Source organism: Equus przewalskii, chromosome 17 (genome assembly GCF_037783145.1).
Source record: "Equus przewalskii isolate Varuska chromosome 17, EquPr2, whole genome shotgun sequence".
Classification (NCBI taxonomy): domain Eukaryota; kingdom Metazoa; phylum Chordata; class Mammalia; order Perissodactyla; family Equidae; genus Equus; species Equus przewalskii.
Genome location: NC_091847.1, coordinates 3638433 through 3661128, shown reverse-complemented (window position 1 = coordinate 3661128; position 22696 = coordinate 3638433). Strand labels below are relative to the sequence as shown.

The following is a 22696-nucleotide window of genomic DNA, read 5'->3' as shown; positions in this document are numbered from 1 at the left end:
TCCTTATTATAGATTTTTAGGTTTGATTCGCTAAATTTTGTTAAGAACTTCTGCATCTACATTTGTGAGAAATATCGGTCTGTAATTTTCTTTTCTTAGACTGTCTTTGCTTTTATCATCAAAGTAACATTCTCTTCATAGATTGATTTTCTGGGGGGAAGAGTGCATACAGTTGTTCATAATATTCACTTAGTCACCTTTAAATATCTGTAGAATTTATAGTAATGTCACTGCTCTTGTTCCTGATATTGGTAATTTGTGTCTTTTCTCTTTTTTTCCTGATCAGTCTGGCTAAAAGTTTATCAATTTTATTGATTTTTTCCAAAGAATCAGTTTTCAGTTTTGTCAGTTTCTGTATCATGTTTTGTTTCCTCTCTCATTGATTTTTATCTCTTTCCTTTTGCTTGCTTTGTGTTTTATTTGCTCTTCTTTTTCTTGTTTCTTAAATTGAAAGTTGAGGTCATTGGTTTGAGATCTTCATTTCTAATATAGTTTAATGCTACACATTTCCCTCTAGGTACGGCATTGGCTGCATACCCCACATTTTGATATGTTGGTTTTTGTTCTGTGTTCTTTATGTGATGGTCAGTCAGGTGCGACCACAAAAGGAGACACAAGAGAGGCTCAGGGGAACAAAGTTTAGTATGTTTACAGGTCCTAGAAACAGGAGGCACAGCACACCATGCCATGCAAGGTCACAGGGGGAAGCCTCAGGGTGGTAGGCAGGCAGAAAGCAGGAGAAGGGGAAAGCTGAGACTAGAACCTCTATTGGAGTTTCTGTGCTACAGGCAAGACAGGGCAGGAGGAACAGTTTAGGATTGGCTGGTTTGAATAATTTCCGCAGGCTCTAAACTATAACAGTGGTCCCTAGTTGCCTGGTACCTGGCCCTGGGATGATTAAGGCAGAAGAATATTGCCACCTGGGGTGTATGGGACAACCAGATAGAGGAGGCAGGGTTCTGGACTGGTTAGTTTTCAGATCAAAGACATGCTCCTCACTGAGCCCTTTGTTATCTCAAGAATTGGCTAAAGACACGGAAACAATCCAAGTGCCTATCGACTGATGATTGGATACAGAAGATGTGATATATATACACAATGGAATACTAATCAGCCATAAAAAAAGACAAATTCATCCCATTTGCAACAACATCTGGAGGGTATTATGCTAAGCAAAATAAGCCAGACTGAGAAAGACAAACACCATGATTTCACTCATATGTGGAATACAAACAAATACATGGACAAAGAAAACAGTTCAGTGGTTACCAGGGGGTGGGGAGTGGGGGTGGGCACAGGGGGTGAAGGGGAGCACTTGTGTGGTGACAGACAAGAAATATGCACAACTGAAATTTCACAGTGATGTAAACTATTATGAACTCAATTAAAAAAAAAAAATTGGTTAGCCAAGCAAGGAAAAGTCTCTCCCCAGCCAGAAAGGTTTTTAAGATGTCAAAACATCATAATGTACAGAAAATAAAATAAAAAAAACAGTTTTCAATTTCACTCAATTTAAAATACTAATTTCCCTTTGATTTTGTTCTTTTTTATTTAGAATTGTGTTACTTAGGTTTCAAATATTTGGGGGTTTTCCAGAGATTTTCCGTTTATTGCTTTTTAAATTTAATTCCACTGTAGTCACAGAACGTAGCTTGTATGACTTGAATCCTTTTAAATTTATTAGAACTTGTTGTATGGGCTAGAATTGCATCTCTCTGAGCAAATGATCTGTGTGAACCTGAAAAGTGGATTATGCTCTTACTAGGTGGTTTTCTCCAAATGTCCATTAGGACAAGTTGGTTGATAGCGCTGTTCAAGTCTTCTGTATCTTTACTGGTTTTTGGTTTACTTACTCTATCAGTGATTGAGAGAAACGTATTAAGATCTCGCAATATAGTTGTGAATTGGTCTATTTCTTCTCGCTGGTCTATCAGTTTTTGCTTCATGCATTTTTTAAACTATTAGGGATATAAATGTTTAGAATTATTATTTCCTATTTATGAATTGACCACTTTTTAGCATTATAAAATGACCCTGGTAATAGTCTTTGCTCTGAAATCTACTGTGCCCACTATTAATATAGCCACTCCAGCCTCTGCTTAGTGTTAGTGTAGTACACACTTTTCCATTTTAATATTACTTTTAACCTATTTGCATCCTAATATTTAATCTTATAGGCAGCATACTTTGGCTCTTCTTTTCAAAATCTGACAATCTCTGCCTTTTAGTTGAGAGTGTTTAGACCATTTCTGGTTATTCTCTAGCCCATCTGCTCTGTGTCCTCCTTCCTCTCTTTCTGCGTTCTTGAGGGTTTTCACAATTCCATGTTGTTCATGAGTCCATGAGTTCATTCCATGAACTCCTATGTTGGCCTATTAGCCATAATTCTTTGATGTGTTATTTCAGTGGCTGCTTTTGTGGTTGTTTTAACTTATCATAGGCCACATTCAAGTAATATTACACCACATCATGTATAACACAAGAGCCTTACAATAGTATACTTCCATTTCTACCCTCTTGGCTTTTGTGCTCTTGTTGTTATACATTTTACTTTTACGTGTTATAAACTCCACAATACATTATCTATGCTTTAAACAGTTATCTTCTTTTATTGTGGTAAAATATACACAACATAAAGTTTACCATTTTAACCACTTTTAAGTGCACAATTCAGTGGCATTAAGTACATTCACATTGTTGTGCAGCCATGACCACTATCCCTCTCCAGAACTTAGCAATTAAATTTCCTTTTTACGAAAGATGTAAATACTAAGAAAATCTTCTATATTTACCACTGCACTTTGCAGTGGTCTTCCTTCCTTTGTGCAGATAGAGATTTCTAACTAGCATTACTTCCTCTCCTTGAAGGACTTCCTTTAACATGACTTGTAGTGCAGGTCTGCTGTGATGAATTCTTTCAGCACTCCCATATCTGAAAAAATTTCACTTTTGGTTTTGAAAGATCTTCTCGCTAGAATGGAATTCTAGGTCATTGTTTTTTTCTTTCAGTACCTCAAGATGCTGCTCCACTGTCTTCCAGCTTGCATGGTTTTTGATAAGAAATCTGATGTTCTCGATCTGTTTTCCCCTGCACAGTGTCCTCAAGGCTCCTTTTTATGATTTTCTTTTTATCACTGATTTTAAGCAATTTGATTATGATGTACATTGGTGTAGTTTCTTTTGTATTTCTTGTGCTTGGGGTTCACTGAGTTTCTTGGAACTGGAAATTTATAGTTTTAATCAAGTTTGGAAAGATTTCAGCCATTATTTCCTCAACTTTTTTTTCAATCTTTGCTTCTCCCTCTTCTGCTTCAAGGACTCAGAACACACACAGATTAGGCCGCCTGAAGCTGCCCCATGGCTCACTGATGCTCTGCTCATTTTGTCTCAGTCTTTTTTCTGTGTTTCACTTTGGACATTTGTGTTGATATATTTTCAAGTTCACTAATCTTTCCTTTTACGATATCTAATCTCCAATAATCCCACTGTTTTAGTTATCAGTTACTGTTAGACAGTCTGAGAATTTTTGAAACCATTGAGAACTGGCTCCTTTTTAGAAATAGTTCTGCCCTTTTTCTTTCTCCTTTCACAGTTTACTATTTAAGCAGCATGAAAAAATCAGGAGGCACCTTGAACATTTTGCTTGCAAATCTTTGCAAATCTAGATCACAAAGTCCATTGGACACATTCTGCTTTCCACATAACTGCAGATGACAGCACCACTCAGTTTCCTGCCACTGTGGAACAGAGATCCCCCTGCCACCAGTTTCCATTAACAGGTTCCTCACCTCCTTTTCACTCATGTGCACTCACTGGTAGCATCCTCAAGGTCAGGATTTTTACCATCTGTTCACGGCAGTTTAGGCATTCCCTAACACGTTCCCCAAAATCCTTCCTGCCTCTGCCCACTTCCTAGTTCCAAAGCCACTCCCACATTTAGTGGTATTTGTTAAACAGCATCTCACTCTGGTACCAAAATCTGCATTCATTACCTATTGCTGTGTAACCATGACCACTATCCATCTCCAGAACTTAGCAATCAATTCTCTTTCTTTAAAAAAGAGATGTAAATAATAAGAAAATCTAAAATTTTTTGAAAATTAAAAATCCAGTGGTTTTGGGACCAGCCTGGTGGTGCAGCAGTTAAGTTCACACATTTCACTTCTTGGCGGCCCAGGGTTTGCCATTTTGGATCCCGAGTGTGGACATGGCACCGCTTGGCACACCATGCTGTGGTAGGCATCCCACATAAAAAGTAGAGGAGGATGGGCATGGATGTTAGCTCAGGGCCAGCCTTCCTCAGCAAAAAAGAGGAGAACAGGCAGTAGCTAGCTCAGGGCTAATCTTCCTCAAAAAAAAAAAAAAAATCCAGTGGTTTAAAATGATGACATTTATTGGCTTACAGTTTCTGTGCATCAGGAATCCAGGAAGCTGGGTCCTCTGGTTCAGGGTCTCTCACAGGCTGCAATTAAGGGGCAGGTCAGGGGTGCAGTCATCTTAGGGCTCAACCAGGAAAGGATCTGTTTCCAATCTCCCTCATGTGGTTGTTGGCAGGATTTAGTCCATCATGGGCCATTGGGCCAAGGCCCCCTTCAGATGCTTGTTATGGGGGCCTCTCCACTGGGCAGCTTGCTTTGTCAGAACAAGCAAATGAGAAGAGTTAGAGAGAGTATGGAAACAAGACAGAAGTCAAAGCCTTTGGATATCCCATCACTGTTGATGGATTTTGTCCATTAGAGCCAAGTCTGTACTTCTGGCTCACACTCAAGAGAGAGGAATACACACGGGCTTGAATACCAGGAGGCAGGATAATTGGGAGCCATTTCAGAAGCTGTCCAAGACACCCACAAAATGTATTTTTCATTTGAGATATTGTAGTTTTCATCTCTAGAAATTCAATGTGGGTCTTTGTTATACCTTCTGGGTCAACCTAACACGTTAAGTCTTTCCTCTAGCTTTGTGAATATATGGAATAGTTACAACTTTTTCTTTTTGAGGAAGATTAGCCCTGAGCTATCCATCCACTGCCAATCCTCTTTTTGCTGAGGAAGATTGGTCCCGAGCTGTATCTGTATCAATCTTCCTCTATTTTATTTGTGGGATGCCTGCCACAGAATGGCTTAATAAGCGGTGGATAGGTCCATGCCTGTGATTGAAATCGGCAAACCCTGGGCCACCAAAGCAGAGCATGTGAACTAAACCACTATGCCACTGGGACAGCCCCACAGAGTTACAACTTTTAATGCCCTGTGTACTAATTTTATCATCAGGGTCATTTCTGGGTCCTTTTAACTTTCTTTTTCATTATGGGTTGTATTTTCCCAACTCTTTGCTTGCCTGGTAATTACTGATTGGATGTCAGACATTGTTCTACTTTACCAATTTTTGGATATTTTTGTATTGCAACAATTAGCTTTATTCTGGGATGTGGTAAGTTACTTGGAAACACTTTGATCCTCTGGGGTCTTGCTTTTACTTTGCTAGAAACAGGGCCGATGTAACGTTAATTTACACTGAGGTGTGTCACTCTGGCTGGTGGGAATTGGAAAAGTCCTGGCCCTGGGTAAGACCCCATAATCCTTTCGTGTGGTTCCTTTCTCAGCCTCGGGTAGCTTCCTCAAAGGCATATGCTGACCAGTGTGCAATGGAAGACTCAAAGGACCCTGAGCAAACCTCGGTAGCTCATTGTGCAGCTCTCCTATTTGGTATTTCGTCCTGCAAATTCCACCTGCCATGGGGTGTAAGGGCTGGTTCAGGGAAAATGCAGGAGGAAGGGGTAACAGAACAGATGTCTACCAGTGAGCAGTTCACTCACAACTCCTACAATCTCCTACAATCTCCCAAAGCTCACTCAAGAAGAGGCAGACAATTTGAAGAGACCAATCACAAGGAAAGAGATTGAAACAGCAATCAAAAGCATCCCAAAGAATAAAACCCCAGGACCAGATGGCTTTCCTGGGGAATTCTACCAAACTTTCAGACAGGATTTAATATCTATCCTTTTCAAGCTACTCCAAAAAATTAGGAAGGATGGAACACTTCCTAACACATTCTACGAGGCCAACATCACGCTGATACCAAAGCCTGACAAGAACAGCATGAAAAAGGAGAACTACAGGCCAATATCGCTGATGAACATAGATGCAAAAATTCTCAACAAAATTTTGGCAACCCGAATTCAGCAATTCATCAAAAGGATCATACATTATGATCAAGTGGTATTCATACCAGGGCCACAGGGATGGTTCAACATCTGCAAATCAACGTGATATACCACCTCAACAAACTGAGGAATAAAAACCACGTGATCATCTCAATAGATGCAGAGAAAGCATTTGGCAAGATCCAACAGCCATTTATGATAAAAACTCTGAACAAAATGGGGATAGAAGGGAACTATCTCAACATAATAAAGGCCATATATGACAAAGCCACAGCCAACATCATACTCAATGGGCAAAAACCGAGCGCCATCCCCCTGAAAACAGGAAAGAGACAAGGATGCCCTCTATCATCACTCTTATTTAACATAGTACTGGAGGTCCTGGCCAGAGCAATCAGGCAAGAAAAAGTAATAAAAGGAATCCAAATAGGGAGGGAAGAAGTGAAACTCTCGCCGTTTGCAGATGACATGATCTTATATATAGAAAACCCCAAAGAATCCATTGGAAAACTTTTAGAAGTAATCAACAACTACAGCAAAGTTGAAGGGTATAAGATCAATTTACATAAATCAGTAGCATTCCTATACTCTAATAACAAACTAACAGAAAAAGAACTCAAGAACACAATACCATTCACAATCGCTACAAAAAGAATAAAATACCTTGGGGTGAATTTAACTAAGGAAGTGAAAGACTTATACAATGAAAATTACAAAGCTTTTCTGAAAGAAATGGATGATGACATAAAGAGATGGAGGGACATTCCATGCATATGGATTGGAAGAATAAACATAGTTAAAATGTCCATTCTACCTAAAGCAATCTACAGATTCAACGCCATCCCAATCAGAATCCCAATGACATTCTTTACAGAATTAGAACAAAGAATCCTAAAATTCATATGGGGCAACCAAAGACCCTGAATGGCTAAAGCAATCCTGAGAAAAAAGAACACAGCTGGAGGCATCACAATCCCTGACTTCAAAACATACTACAAAGCTACAGTAATCAAAACAGCATGGTACTGGTACAAAAACAGGTGCACAGATCAATGGAACAGAACTGAAAGCCCAGAAATAAAACCACACATCTATGGACAGCTAATCTTCAACAAAGGAGTTGAGGGCATATAATGGAGGAAAAAATGTCTTTTCAACAAATGGTGCTGGGAAAACTGGAAAGTCACATGCAAAAGAATGAAAAATTGACCATTCATTTTCACCATTCACCAAAATAAACTCAAAATGGATCAAAGACCTAAAGCTGAGACCTGAAACAATAAGGCTTCTAGAAGAAAATGTAGGCAATACACTCTTTGACATCAGTATTAAAAGGATCTTTCCAGACACCATGTCTTCTCAGAGAAGGGAAACAATAGAAAGAATAAACAAATGGGACTTCATCAGACTAAAGAGCTTCTTCAAGGCAAAGGAAAACAGGATTGAAACAAAAAAACAAACCACTAACTGGGAAAAAATATTTGCAAGTCATACATCTGACAAAGGCTTAATATTCATAACATATAAAGAACTCACACAACTCAACAACAAAAAATCAAACAACCCGATCAAAAAATGGGCAGGAGACATGAACAGACATTTCTCCAAAGAAGATATATGGATGGTCAATAGGCACATGAAAAGATGTTCATCACCGCTGATCATCATGGAAATGCAAATCAAAACTACACTAAGATATCACCTTACACCCATTAGAATGACAAAAATATCTAAAACTAATAGTAACAAATGTTGGAGAGGTTGTGGAGAAAAAGGAACCTTCATACACTGCTGGTGGAAATGCAAACTGGTGCAGCCACTATGGAAAACAGTATGGAGATTGCTCAAAAAATTAAAAATAGAACTCCATACGACCCAGCTATCCCACTACTGGGTATCTATCCAAAGAGCTTGAAGTCAGCAATTCCAAAAGTCCTATGCACATCTATGTTCATTGCAGCATTATTTACAATAGCCAAGACGTGGAAGCAACCTAAGTGCCCATCAACAGATGATTGGATAAAGAAGATGTGGTATATATATACAATGGAACACTACTCAGCGGTAGTGCAAATGGGACGATTTTTGCAACATGGATGGACTTTGAGGGAACTATGTTAAGTGAAATAAGCCAGATAGAGAAGGACAATCTCTGTATGACTGCACTCATATGAGGAATTTAAAAATGTAGACAAAGAGAACAGATTAGTGGCTACCAGGGGAAAGGTGAGGTGGGGGGCGGGCACAAAGAGTGAAGGGGTGCACCTACAACATGACTGACAAACAATAATGTACAACTGAAATTTCACAAGATTGTAACTTATCATTAACTCAATAAAAAAAAAAATCAAATCCAGACTTGTACGGAGACTTTATTTGAAAGGTTTATTGCAAAGCGGGGGGTGGGGGCAGCTATCGCAATAGGGAGAACGTGCTGACTGTAAGGTCTGTGAGTGTCTCAAGGTTGAGGCAAAAATATTTTTCTCTCATAGGGAGGAAACAAGTAGAAAGAGAGCGGCAGAAAATGGCATGAGTGGGAATGGCATGGCCAGAGAGTAGATGAGACAACATTTTCCCTGAGTCCAGCCTGTTCTCAGGAGGGGCTGTAGGCTGAGGGTGCGCCAAAGTTCAGGGGCCTGGGGGAGGGAAAAAAATCTTAAGTGAGGTTTGGTTAACAAGCAATTTGTTCCAACTGATCACTAGGAACAAGCAATTCAGCTAATCGCTTGAGGTAAAGAATGGGAATTTGGAGGGTATGTGTCTGGCCCTGTCACGAGTAAACGAGGGGGCACCCGTAAGTCTTATCTAAGCCACAGGCGGAAGGCTGGTTCTTTGCAGTAAGCTGGTTTCCAGAACACAGATGATGGGGGATTTCACTGCCTGTTTTCCAGCATCACGGGGCTCAGGTGAAATTCAACACTGCCAGTAGACAGGTTAGAGAACAAGAAAACAACAAGCACCAAAGACAAGTGTGAAAATAGAAGACGCGTTTGGTATTATTTGAGTAGCTCAAGCATAAAGGTGTGCTAGGAGATGAGAATCTGGAAATAAGAATGGTTAGAATCAAGTTTGAGACATTTGGGTGCCAGCCCACCGGGGTGAGTGATGGGCAGCTCTGCAGGCCTTACTGCGTGCGTGCCTGAGCACAGGCCTCCGGGTGCTCAGGCCATGTCTGGGGTTTGCACAGCCAGAGTGGCTAGCTGCCTGTCGGCACCAACCACTGGCCAGACTATGAGAACGTGTCTGTCCCCAAAAAGTGAGCTCAGAGAAGTGGAATTTGGGAAGGCGGCTCTTGCTTCCAAGCACTCATGACAAAATGGACACTGTCCTCTCCCCAGGGCTGGTCTGCGGCTGCTTTGGGCAGCACTGGTGCAGGCGTGTGGGCAGTGACAACACGGGACATGGCGTGCTGCTGCTGAGCGGCAGAGGTGGGCAGGGACTCCAAATGTAGAGGCCTTATTTAGCACGGGCCTTCGACACTCCCCAGGTGTGAGCACTGTTGCCTATTAGAATGACAATAAGTCCTGAAAATAACAATTTTCTTCATGACCTATGCCTTGTGTGTCTTTTATAGAGCAATCCTGCCTTGTGTGTCTTTTCCTTAACATATTTTCTTTCATACCAAAAACAAGAGAAAAAAAGCCCAAAGGCTTTTTTCAGAACAGAGGAACCAGCCACTAAAGACCCAAGGGTACTAAACTGCTATGAGAAGAGGAATCCAGCCCCCCAGCAATATCAAAAATGCTGTTTTGGGGGAGAAATAAGACATCATTTTCTCACAGATCAACCATCAGAGCTGTGTGCACCTGATGGCCTTCAGGGGACCCAGAGGCCCTACACGCGATGGAATCCACCTGAGCTAAGCAGTGAACAGACAGGACTGCCAACGCCTCACACTCTTCCCTCTGGCTGGACCATCCTCCCCAAGCTCCCCAGGGCCCTTCCCCATCAGCACTTCCACACCAAGGGGCAAGTCTTTTCTTCCTGTCTCCCCAGTAGCTCCCTGGGGATGGGCTCCATCTTACTCCTCTGTGCCTGCTACAAAGTGGGGCCCTGATGAGGGTTTGTCATCTAGACAGAACCCAGGCCTACAACGAAGACTGGTTCAATGTTCCACTCCTGTTTATGCAGGAGAACATTAAGATAAATACACCTTAAATATTACAAATTTTTATATACAGGAATGACCATTCCTCAACAAGTTTGAAAAGCGATCTGAAAAGACCAAAAAATATATCCCCGCCTCGCTTGTTTTAAGACCCTGGATGATCCACGAAGACAGAAGCAAGCTCCTGATGCATTTTCTTCAACACAGTCGGCAGCTATTGATTCTAGATCAGCTTGGCCAATGCTGAAGGACACGGATGTGGAAAGAAAAGGTCACTTTGAAAACCCCTTTCCAACGTCAACACTGAGCACCAGCCTTCACCAGCACGACCCGTGGACGTCACTTCCTGAAGCGCTTGAAAAGTGGGTGCACGTGCTTCGTGGCAGCCCTGCTCCGTGAGGAGTGGTACTCCATGTACACGGTGTCGTCGGCCCCAGACATGGAGCTCATTGTGCCGAAGCGCCGAGAGACCTGCCAGGGGACCCAGCCCACCATTAGTTTCCAAGGGGAAGGGCACTCCTTTTATAACATTCATAATTGTAACTTTTATAAAATTTGTAAGTTTAATAAATTTCATTAATTTTAAAATAACATTTACTGGCTACTTACCACGTCTCAGGCACTGTTCTAAGCAGTTTACACATATTTACATGTACGAACTCATCAAATCCTCACAATCATTATAATCCTCATCTTACAGGAGAGGAAACTGAGGCACAAGACATTATGTACCTTGTCTAAGATCACACAACTCTTAAAGAGATGGGACTTGAACCCAGCAGTCTGACTTCAGCTTCCCTGTACTTCACCGTAATGCTACCCTGCCTCTCTTAATGACCATTTCCAAGCAAAATTTTTTAAAAGTGAGGGCAGAAGTCCCTCAGGGTCTCCTGAGACTCCACCATAGGCTTTGAATCAAGTGGAAAGCCACAAAGCCCTGGGCTTGAATCTAGGCTTTATACCTCATTGGATGACGCTGGGCAAATACTGAACGTCTGCACCCCAGTGAACTCATCTGTAAAATGGAGACAACATCATCTGCCTTGACATACGTGGTGTGAACAGAAATTGCACAGGTCAAGGGTCGAACCCACAGCCTGGCACACCACCCACACCAGAGTACAAGTGAAACATGCAGACGGGCACTGAAGCAAGGCCTTCGACAGCCTGATTTGAGTGAGCCACTGTGAGGAGGGCCTGACTAGACGTCACCTCAGGATGCAGGCAGAGGCAGGACGTTTCCCTGGGGCTTTCACGGAGAGTGCCCAGAGGAAGACCTAGCCCCTAACTCTCAGGTGTGGGGGAAGGTCCCAGGCTGAGGGACAGCAGCACCTCCCCAGGTGACACTGCTTCTTTCTTTCCTTGTCCCAGCCACTGCTCACCTTGTGGCTCTGATACCAACTTAGTTTCAAAAGCACCTGACTAAACCGTCCCCCCCACCTGGGAAGGGCCTGGTAAGAATTCCCATGAGGGTACTCTCATTAACTATACCATATTATATCTGCCTGGCACATGGCAGGCATTCCATAAGTATTTGCAGAATAAATGCAAAGTTGAGTATTTTCAGAGAACTCTAAATTTTTCAAAATAAGTATACAATATGAATTGATCCTCAGACCTGTCTTACAGCCTGGAAGGCTCAGCTCTATTAGCGAGGAGGAAGCTAGAGATGAAGTGACTTGCTCAAGGCCAGGAGTGGCAGCCCCACGCCCGCCACATCCCTTCCTGCGGCCACCCCAGCGAGAGCCTGGGGTCATGTTTGCCATCCTGGGCTCCAACATCAAAATGCTAACAAATACTCATGCCAGACTGCCATGCGAGCAGAGCAGGAGACTAATTACAGCCACTGTGGGCTCGGCCCTGTAAAACAAGATGCATGGAGGAAAGGATACACGCCAAAAAGTGAACAGGGGATGTTTCTATTATTCTCTTCTCTGTAGTTTCCGGTGTGCCCCAAAAAATCAACTATGTGCAGGTGTGTGCGTGTCTAAGGATTCTGTCCTTCGGGAGAACTGCCATGGGGAGGCTCACCCACTCACTCACCTGGCTGGATTTGGAGCCAAATTCTCCTGCCACCACCTCTTCCTCAGCATCCAGATCAGTGGCCGCCAGGACTTTCTGTAACAGCTGCTGCTGCTCTTCCTTCGTTGAAAATGCCAACTCCTCTTCCTCCATGCCAGCAAGCTTCGTGATCACCTACAAAGCCAAAACCCCAGGCAGCGTGTCCCCTTTTGTTTTCTCTCCCTTGGCCCTATCCCACCTTCTCCTGGGTTCACTTGGTCACTTTGCCCCCACAGGCCCAGCTGAGCAGGTGGCTAACAGTGAGGAGCTCCTCTGGAACAGCCCAGAGACCAGCTTCAGCAGCCGCCTTTAACAAGGAGCTTAACTAGTGACTGCACGGCAGGAGAGGTACTGGGAATTTCAGAGAAATCAGCTCCCGTCTCCTGGCAGCAACATGAGCACCTCCAGAAGATCACTGGGGACCGTGGTGAACTTAAAACACCTATGCTGGCAGTTTTCCCATCTTGCACCAAGTCAGTAAAGGAAGGGACCAACAACGGAAAAGCACAGCCTGCTGCCCTTCGAGAAGGGCCTTCAACCTCCCGGGCTTGGCACCCAGGGCTTCCAGCAAGAGGGAGCACTTACAAACGACAGGAGGTGGAGAACGGATTGACAAGATTTTTTTAAAAGAGCAGATCCCAGCACAGTGGAGATTTGGTCATTTCTTTGGGGATAACTTCCTACAAGGTCCACCCATCCCTGCAGAAAGCTGGCATTGCCGATTACGTAAGGGGAAGGTTCCCCCTCTCTAACTCATCTCGTAATTTTAATTAAAAGAGCATGCCTAGAAGGGAGGATTGGCTGGGCCCTTCAGGTGGCCACAGATCGGGGCACAGATATGGGACACTTCTACCCTGGCCTGCTCACTCTCCCTGAACTCCACGGTCATGATCCTGGGCACTCTAACCCGCTGCTCTCGGCGGGTGGTGTGGGAGGCGAGGAAGGCGAGGGCAGCTCTGACCAGCACACACACGCCCAGCGCCCTCCCTCCCTCGCTCACCTTCTGAGGCGCCCAGAGCACCTCCTGCTTCAGGGTTCCTCCTGCCCTGATGAATCCCCCAGGAACTGGGAGGTATGAATGCTGTTATTATCAGCATGTACTTTTTATAGACGGATAAAAAGGTCACAATGCAAATCCTTCGAAAAACTGTCCCAAGTGTCCCGTCCTCTAGGCCAGCACGAGAAGTCTGCAAAGAGCCCTGCCTCTGGCTAACAGAGGAGGGGTCAGACAAGCGTGTCGTCATTTCTGAGGCTGAGAACATGAACTTACCATCTGCAAACAGACTCAAGCTCGAGCGTCTGAAAAGAGAGCCTGTGAGCCTGTGCCTCTTACAGATCGAAATCCTGGGAACCGGTACATTCTAGCGAAGTCCTTTTAGTCCCTTCTTCCAGCACTCTCTACCCACCACCACAAATAAAAACCTCTGGGACACTAAATCCTGCCATAAACTTCCATTTGGAAAGAAGTCCACAGGAAAGAAAGCAAACGCCTCAGCAAGTGAACGTCAGGCAAAGAGTGAGCACTCCCCAAGCCCTTCTAACGCCTATTGCAGCACACGATGGCGCTGACGTCTGTGAGGCCCACTGAGGCATAGGTTCACCCAGTGAGTAAAGGAAGAGCTCTCCCAGACACCTGGAGGGGCCCTCACTAAGGAAGCAACCCCAAGGGGCTTGGACTAACACAGTCACGGATACAATCCCTTGGCATCTCAAGTCCTGCTAGACATTTTCCCACCAACATATAATAAGACAACCGTAAAAAGTTAACACGCAGAGATTCCAAGCCTCTTGCTTCAGAGGCCCCATTCTTCAACCATTCACTGTAGGAAGTTGGGGGCAAGAGGGGATCCTGCACAATATTTTTCCTCAAAGCCCCCCACGATTCATGCAAAGACAAAGGGAGTCTGACACAGGGCCTCCAGTCCCCTTATGTTCTGTGCCTGCCTGAGCTTTGTCCCACGCTGGTGCTGACAGCGGCTCCCACTTCTCTTGGAGGCCTGAGTACAAAAAAGCCCTCGGTCCTATACTGACTAGGGACCAGAGAGATACATACCTTAAAGCTATAACCCTGATCTACCAAAAACCTCTGCCGCTTGGTTGAATAAGCCATTTCCTGTGTGTCCTGGGACACCAACGAGTAGAAGAAGGCATTGTACTCCTCTGCAACCATCCCTGGGGGAGAGGGCAGGAAAAAGGACATTACCTGTTAGAATGCTAGGAACTAAGTCCAGGGCCCAAAAGCAAGTAACACAGTGAGAGCTTTGCAGTCAGGGAGGTGATCCCCCTGACTTTGCACAGACTTTATCAAAATCGAAAACTTTTGTGCTTCAAAGGACACCATCAAGAAAGTGAAAAGAAAATCCACAGAATGGGAGAAAATATTCACAAACATTTATCTGATAAGGGATTTGTATCTAGGTCATAAAATTAAAACTCAATAATGAAAAAATAACCCAATTATAAAAAGGACAAAAGACCTGAACAGACATTTCTCCAAAGAAGATACAAAAATGACCAATGAGTACATGAAAAGAGCTCAACATCATTAGTCATCACGGAAATGAAAGTCAAAACCATAACAAGATACTACTTGGCATACGCTAGGCTGGCCAGAATACAAAGACGGATAATGACAGTTGTCGTCGAGGACGTGGAGAAACTGGAAGCCTCGTACGCTGCTGGTGAGCATGGAAAATAGGGGAGCTACTCTGCAAACAGCCTGGCAGTTTACTAAACGTTAAACGCAGGTAATACATGACCCAACAATTCTACTCCTAGATATACACCCAAGAGAACTGAAAACATATGTCTACACAAAATCTGCACATGAATTTCACAGCAGCATTATTCTAAGTGCCAAAAAGTGGAAACGACCCAAATGTTCATCATTAGATGAATGGATAAATAAAATGTGGTATGTCTATACAGTGGAATATTATTCAGCAAAGAAAAAAAAGAATCAAGTATTAATACATGCTGCAACATGGATAAGCCTTTTGAAAGCAGTAAGTGAAAGAAGCCAGTCACAAAAGGCCCCAATTATGATTCCACATATATGAAATGTCTAGAATAGACACATTTAGAGAGATGAAAATAGATCAGTGGTTGCCTGGGGTTAGGGGCTGGAAGGCAAGAGGAAATGAGGAGTTACTGCTAAAGGGTAAGGATTTCTTTTTTGGGGTGGTAAGAATATTCTAAACATAGACTGTGGTGATGGTTACACAACTTTGTGAATATACTAAAAACCAATGAATTGTACGCTTTAAGTGGATCAATTGTATGGCACGTGAATTACATCTCAACAAAGCTGCTAAAAAAACCAAACAGCTCAGAGAGAAAACCTAGAACAGAATTATCACAGAAACTAGGACAGAAAATATTTTAGCCTATGAAACCTGATCCTTCAGGAAAATATGACAATTTTTGCTTCACAGTTCAAATGTCAGTAGGCTAACTGTCTGTGTACTACCTCTGAATTCAACTGTTTCCTAGTCTTATAAGAGCTCAGAGATGCAAAGATAAGGGCCAAATATCTTATATCAAACTGTTTTTTTCCTTTCAGTTTTATCAAGATAAAACTAACACACAGCACTATGTAAGTTTAAGGTGCACAGCATAATGATTTGACTTATATGTACTGTGAAATGATGACCATCATTTAGCTAACATCCATCATTTCATATTGATGCAAAAAAAAGGAAAGAAAAACACTTTTTCTTGCAATAAGAACTTCTAGGATTTACTCTTAGCAACTTTCCTATATACCATACAGCAGTGTTAACTATAGTCATCATATTGTACATTGCATTCCCAGTACTTACTTACCTTAAAACTGAAAGTTTGTGTACTTTTTGACCACGTTCATCCAATGCCCCCACCTCCTACCTTTGATAACCAGACATTCGATCCTTTGCTGGATCCTATGATAGCTCTGTTTTTCGTTTTTTGAGGAACTTCCCTACCGTCTTCCATAGTGGCTGCACTGACTTACATTCTCCCCAGCAGTGTGTGAGGGTTCCCTTCTCTCCACATCCTCTCCAACACTTGTCATCTCTAGTCTTTTTGATGACAGTCATTTTAACAGGTGCAAGGGGATATCTCATTATAGTTTTGATTTGCACTTCCCTGATGATCAGTGATGTTGAGCACCTTTTTATGTACCTGTTGGCAACTGCATATCTTCTTAGGAAAAATGTCTGCTCAGGTCCTTTGTTCATTTTTCAGTTGGATTGTTTTTTGCCATTGAGCTATATGAGTCTCACATTTTGGATATTCACCCCTTATGAGATATATGATTTGAAAATATTTTCTCCAATTCCACAGGTTGCCTTTTCATTTTGTCGATCATGTCTTTTGCTGTGCAGAAGCTTTTTAGTTTGATACAGTCTCACTTATTTATTTTTTATTTTGTTGATTCTGCTTTAGGTGTCAAATCCAAAAAAATCATCAGCACGACTGACGTCAAGGAGCTTTTTTCCTGTTTTCCTCTAGAAGCTTTATGGTTTCTGGGCTTACATTTAAGTCTTTAATCCACTTCAAGTTAATTTTTGTGAGTGGTGTAGCACATAAAGGACCAGTTTCATTCTTGTACATGTGAATATCCAATTTTCCCAGCATCATTTACAGAAAAGACTGTCTTTTGTCCATTGAGCATTCTTGGCTCCCTTGTCAAATTCTAGCTGACTTTACATGCATGGATTTATTTCTGGGCTTTCTGTTCCATTGGTCTATATGTTTTTATGCCAGTACCATACTGTTTTGATTACTACAGCCTTGTAATATAGCTTGAAATCTTGAAGTATGATGCGTCTCATTTTGTTCTTCTTTCTCAGGATTGCTTTGGCTCTCTGGGGTCTTTTGAGGTTCCACCTAAATTTTAGGATTGTTTTTTCTACTACTGTAAAAAATATCATTGGGGGGCCGGGCTGGTGGCACAGCAGTTAATTGCGCACATTCCACTTCAGCAGCCCGGGGTTCGCCGGTTTGGATCCTGGGTGTGGACGTGGCACTGCTTGTCAAGCCATGCGTGGCAGGTGTCCCACATATAAAGTAGAGGAAGATGGGCACAAATGTTAGCTCAGGGCCAGTCTTCCTCAGCAAAAAGAGGAGGATTGGCAGCAGATGTTAGCTCAGGGCTAATCTTCCTCAAAAAAAGAAAAGTCATTGGAGTTTTGATAGGGATCACACTGAATCTATAGATGGCTTTAGGAGTATGGAGATTTTAACAATATTAATAATTATTCCAATCCATGAACATGGGATACCTTTCCATTTATTTGTGTTTTCTCTGATTTCTTTCATCAACATCTTGTAGTTTTCAGTGTAGCCATCTTTTTTTTTTTTAGGAAGATTAGCCCTGAGCTAACTACTGCCAGTCCTCCTCTTTTTTTGCCAAGGAAGCCTGGCCCTGGGCTAATATCTGTGCCCAGCTTCCTCTACTTTATATGTGGGATGCCTACTACACCATGGCATGCCAAGCGGTGCCATGTCCGCACCTGGGAACCGAACCAGTGAACCCCAGGCTGCTGAGAAGTGGAGCGTGCGAACTTAACCACTGCGCCACCAGGCCAGCCCCTCAGTGTAGCCATTTTAATCTTCTTGGTTAAATTTATTCCTAAGTATTTTATTGTTTTTGATGTTACTGTAAATGGGATCATTCTACTTCTTTTTCAGATGACTTGTTGTTAGTGTATAAAAGTGCTACTATTTTTGTATGTTAATTTTGTATCCTGCTACTTTACTCAATTTCTTGATTAGATTTAGCAGTTTTTTGGTGGAGTCTTTAGGGTTTTCTATGACAAAATCATGTCGTCTGCAAATAGAGACAATTTGACTTCTTTCTTCCCCATTCTGTTGCCTTTATTTTTCTTGCCTGACTGCTGTGGGTAAGACTTCCAGTACTATGTTGAATAGGATTTTTCACATGATTTTTCTCTTTAATTTTATTAATGTCATGTATCACACTTACTGATTTGCATATGTTAAAACCATCCTTGCACCCCAGGGGTAAATCCCACTTGATCATGGTGAATAATCCTTTTATGTGCTGTTGAATTTGGTTTGCTAGTATTTTATTGAGAATTTTTGCATCTACATTCATCAGGGATATTGGGCTGTAATTTTCTTTTCTGTAGTGTCCTTTTCTGGCTTGACTATCAGGGTAATGCCGGCCTTGTAAAAAGAGTTAAATAGTATTTTAAAAAAACAAAGTGCTAATCAAATGCAAAGGGGTTTTTAAATTAGATTTTTTTTTTTAATGCAGTGACGAGTAAGGAATCAGTAATGAATTACTCTCAAATATGCTAGTCAGATTATATTCTTGACAGTTTATAAAAGCCACAATTTATCCAGCAGCCTACTATATTCTCTTATCTAAGTCTCTTTCCTCACAGTAGTCCTGGAGAATAGGATGGTCACTCCCACTCTGGATGGGAAACTAAGGCTCAGAGGGGCAAATTACTTGCCCAAGTTCACACAGTTGGTCTGTGGGATCCAAGTCCATGCTTGCTATTTCTACTAACTCGCCCTGTCTCCATTTTAAACACAATCAATTAGTTGCTTCTTAAACATATTTGAATACAGTATAATTCCAACATGGACTCACTAATCTTGTTATTTTCAAACATCCTAGCAGTCCAGATGCCTCCTAAGATGAGTGAATTCCTTGAGGACAGGACCTAGGCCCTTGTCTTAGGACCTGCCTGGTCCCAGGAGGATGCCATCTCTTAGCAGCAACATCAGGCCCTGCCCGCAGTTGAGTCTGGGCCCTTCCACCACAGTTAACCAGCAGAGACTGCATACTTCTCGTTTCCTCATTCACTGAGCTCGTGACACCCCTGCCACGAGCTGCCACTCAGGGCACCACCCTTCACAGGTTATGAGTGGCATCCATCTTGTGGCTGCCAAAGCTGTTCCTGCCAAGCCCTCTCCTTACTCCTGACTCAAGGTCCAGGGCACAGCTGCCAGCACCTATGCTTCCACCGGTGGCTCAGCTCAGCTTTCTCCCTTCTATGTCTGTACCATTAAATACTGCTGTCCTGGCTCCTCTTCCAAGTGCTCCACTTAGAGGACATCTGTGTGAATTCTGGGCCATGGAAAACACCCACATGTTCACCTCCAAAGCATGAGAAATAACAAGGGCCAAGGAGACCTTGGTCCTTGCTTTGGGACCCCCTCCCTTCAGAGTCTACCTAGCCCAGGAGCACAAACTCACCTTCACGAACACACAGGCAGCTTAACCCAACCCTCTTCCTAACCGAAGCAGTTCAACAAGAGAGACCTCCCGGAGCAGAAGGGAGAAGGCCACCTTTACCTTTTTTGGCTCGGAGCACTCGCCCCAGCCTCTGGGCTTCCTGCCGCCGGGAACCACCGTGAGATGAAATCTGAATGAGAACATTGGCCTCTGGTAGATCAAACGATGTGTCACCCACCTACAGAAATGAAGCAGCTGTGAGTTTGGGAAGGTTTTTATATAAGACAAAAAAGAAAAAAATCAACTGGCCTCAAATCTAAATAAACTCTGTAGATAATGTAGAAAAACAATCACTAGCCTGTTCGCTCTGTACCAGGGTCCTTTGGATCGGGCAGGCCTTGAGCACCTAGTGTGAATTCTCCTGAGAGCTGCCCTAAAGAAGCCATCAGGACCATAGCAGGACCAGCTCCCTCAGCAACATTCCCAGAGCAGGCTGCTGGGGCCCAAAGACAAGAGGGCCCTATCAAGAGAGACGCTCTGTGAGTGATTTTTTGCTACAGAAACAGGTCTGCACAAAATTATCCACACTCTTAACTGGAGGCCATTGAGACCAGCAGCACGTACGGGACACGTGACCTGGTAGGAGCCACTGCCTGCACTGGGCTGGATTCTGACTCAGGGTAGCTGCCTCAGCTTGCAGGCTCCAATTGTCAAGGTTCCCAGCCACAGACATCACAGTTAGGTACTTACTGACCTAGCCACGACCACTTTATAGGTAAATCCCATTTCCTTTGGGCTTTGGGTCTGTTCTAAACCGTTGGGTCACAGCAATCAAGTGCAAATTAAAACCATCACCGAGATGGGCCCATGTGAGTGTGCATTGTGCTTACAATCAGGACCAACCACCAAGGCACACCAGGAACCAGAACAAAAGCTGCCCATGACCTGCAGGAATCTGCAACTCCACAAAGAGAACTGCATCCAAACGCCTACTTTGCCAAAGTAGGTAATGAACTTGTATAAAGAAAATACAACTTAAAATTCCCGTATCCCAAAAATAGGTGGGAAAAACTTTAGAAAGCAAAAGGACTTTATAGGTTACATTAAATACATTAAATGTACATTAAATATATTAAAACACTACATTAAATGTTTAATACATTAAAACATTAAATACATTAAGACCCTAAATCTGCTTCTCCCACTACCCAACAGGCAGCATTCCCCTGCCCCCAGATATTGGACACATGGGAATGACAACTACACATGACGTTCCTTCATCAAACACCAATTCACTGCCCTGAAAACATACAGTGTCCCCAGGCCCTGGAGTTACTGGGGCCTCACCACCACCCTGCATGCCACACAGACCTTGGAGATGAAGATGGTGTTGATTTTGGGGTTGTGCTTGAAATTCTGGAGAATCTGCATCCTTTCTCCCTGGGATGTAGGACCATAGATATAGGGTCTAGAGAAGAACAGAGCTGTGTCAGAAAGACCACAGAATCACTCCTCAATTATCCTGAAAGCACGTCAGAAAGGGAGCTCCAGCAAGGTTTCTCTCTCCCCCAGGAAGCTCTGTGTGATGCAAGAATATCAGGAGGAGACCTTAAAAGTGAGTGGTGACAGACCCTCCCCACCTTCCTTCTACAACTCACACACAGCCCACCCCTTCCCCGCCAAGCCGAAGTTCAGGTCAGCACTCTCTTCAGGATTCCCTCCTTTACTGTTTTCTTTGCTTTTGGACTGGGTTCTTGCCTGCTTCAAAATTTCTCACTCTAAGCTTAGTGTCTACACAAGGAGGACCCCTGCATTTCGTGAAACCCAATGGGAGTGGGGAAGAAAACACTGTTATTTGCAAACAAAAGTTTGGAAGCAACTGTTTCCTAACGACACAGGTACCCTCCAAGAAAGGAGCAAAAGAGCCCATTCCAGACTGCTCTTCACTGACCTCCTGTAACTCTAAGTTCAAACACTTCTCTTTAATTTCCAGCTCTCTGCCGAAGGGCACAACCCTGTCTGATGACCTCAATGCTTATCACCTCTTGGCATCTGGCAATGCCACTCCTCTACCTTTCTTAGAATTTCCTGATTTTTCTAGCTTCCCAAAGGTCAGTAATAACAGTGATGATGACAATGACAACAACGACAATGAAGACAGCTACCAAGTATGCAGGGGTTACCCATGTCAAACCCTGAGCTGGGTATCACATTGAAAAAACTCCATATGTCCCTGCCTGTACTCCTCACAAGTGTAAAAGGTAGGTCTCACGTTCCCAATCTCCACCTGAGGAGCTGAGGCTCAGGAGCGTGTGGAGGCTGCACCAAGTGCGGGTGGGCCAGCGCACAGGCTGCCCCAGGGCAGCACCCGCGGGAGGCCCGGGAAGCACTGCTTTTGATACTGCACACAGCACTTCCCAGCACTGTGCCACAACTGGTCACACTGTACCTGAGAGAGCAAACCCCTGCCTGTGGGGAAGCCGGAGCCCCCAACCACTCAAGCCTGTTCTACGAGTGTTCAGGGCACCACACCAATCATTATTTTCGAAGTGTGTCATTCTGTGAAGAAGGTCATGAAACTCACTCTTCAGAACAGCCTGTCTCTCAATACCCAGGTTGTCAGGTGGTTCTTTTCCTCCTCCCCCAGCATCAGGACAAACTCTTCACACAATGATGAGCCCTCAGTTTCTGAAGCTTCCCCCATGCAGGAAACGAGACAGAAGGCAACCATCCTCCAGAGAGAGAACCTGACATCTGGTGAACACTTACTAGATGCCAGGCATGAGAATCCTGTGAGGGAGGTGGTGGTAACTCCATGTGACAGAAGAGCAAAAGGAGGTTCAGAGAGGTAAACAACTTTCCCTCGGTCACACAGCTAACAAAAGGAGGAGCTAGGAGTCAAATCCAGTGTGTCTGCCGCCAAAGGTGATGTTCTGCCCACTACCCCACACTACCAAATAACCCAAAGAATCTCTCCTGCATAGTCCTTCAGTGACACCTATTCCTAGAAAGGAAGGCCGGGACGAAGCAGGAGCTTGGAGGCTCCCCGCCACACACCAGTCCAAAGCTACAGAAGACAGCAATATCCAGGATCCAGAGGATCATTGTAAAGCCAGAAAACAAGACAAACAAAAACACTTCACACAGTTAAAGGCCAGAAGTATAAAACCAG

General features: G+C 43.5%; 1 protein-coding gene across 2 annotated transcripts in view; it reads right to left on the bottom strand.

Annotated features, from left to right (window-relative positions):
- Positions 1-8515: 8515 nt before the first annotated feature.
- ERCC3 (ERCC excision repair 3, TFIIH core complex helicase subunit) overlaps positions 8516-22696 on the bottom strand; it is a 33326-nt gene continuing 19145 nt past the window's right edge. Inside the window, exons 11-16 of one of the 2 annotated variants that reach the window (XR_011528332.1) lie at positions 20896-20992; positions 19645-19762; positions 18301-18503; positions 14386-14504; positions 12315-12467; positions 8516-10742 (exon numbers count right to left, since the gene is read on the bottom strand). Coding sequence is in view for 1 of the 2 variants with exons in the window: in XM_070579595.1 (XP_070435696.1) it covers positions 10611-10742; positions 12315-12467; positions 14386-14504; positions 19645-19762; positions 20896-20992 (619 nt within the window). In the remaining variant the exon portion in view is untranslated. The remainder of the gene's footprint in view (positions 10743-12314; positions 12468-14385; positions 14505-18300; positions 18504-19644; positions 19763-20895; positions 20993-22696) is intronic. The other variant, XM_070579595.1, reaches the window with a different exon arrangement.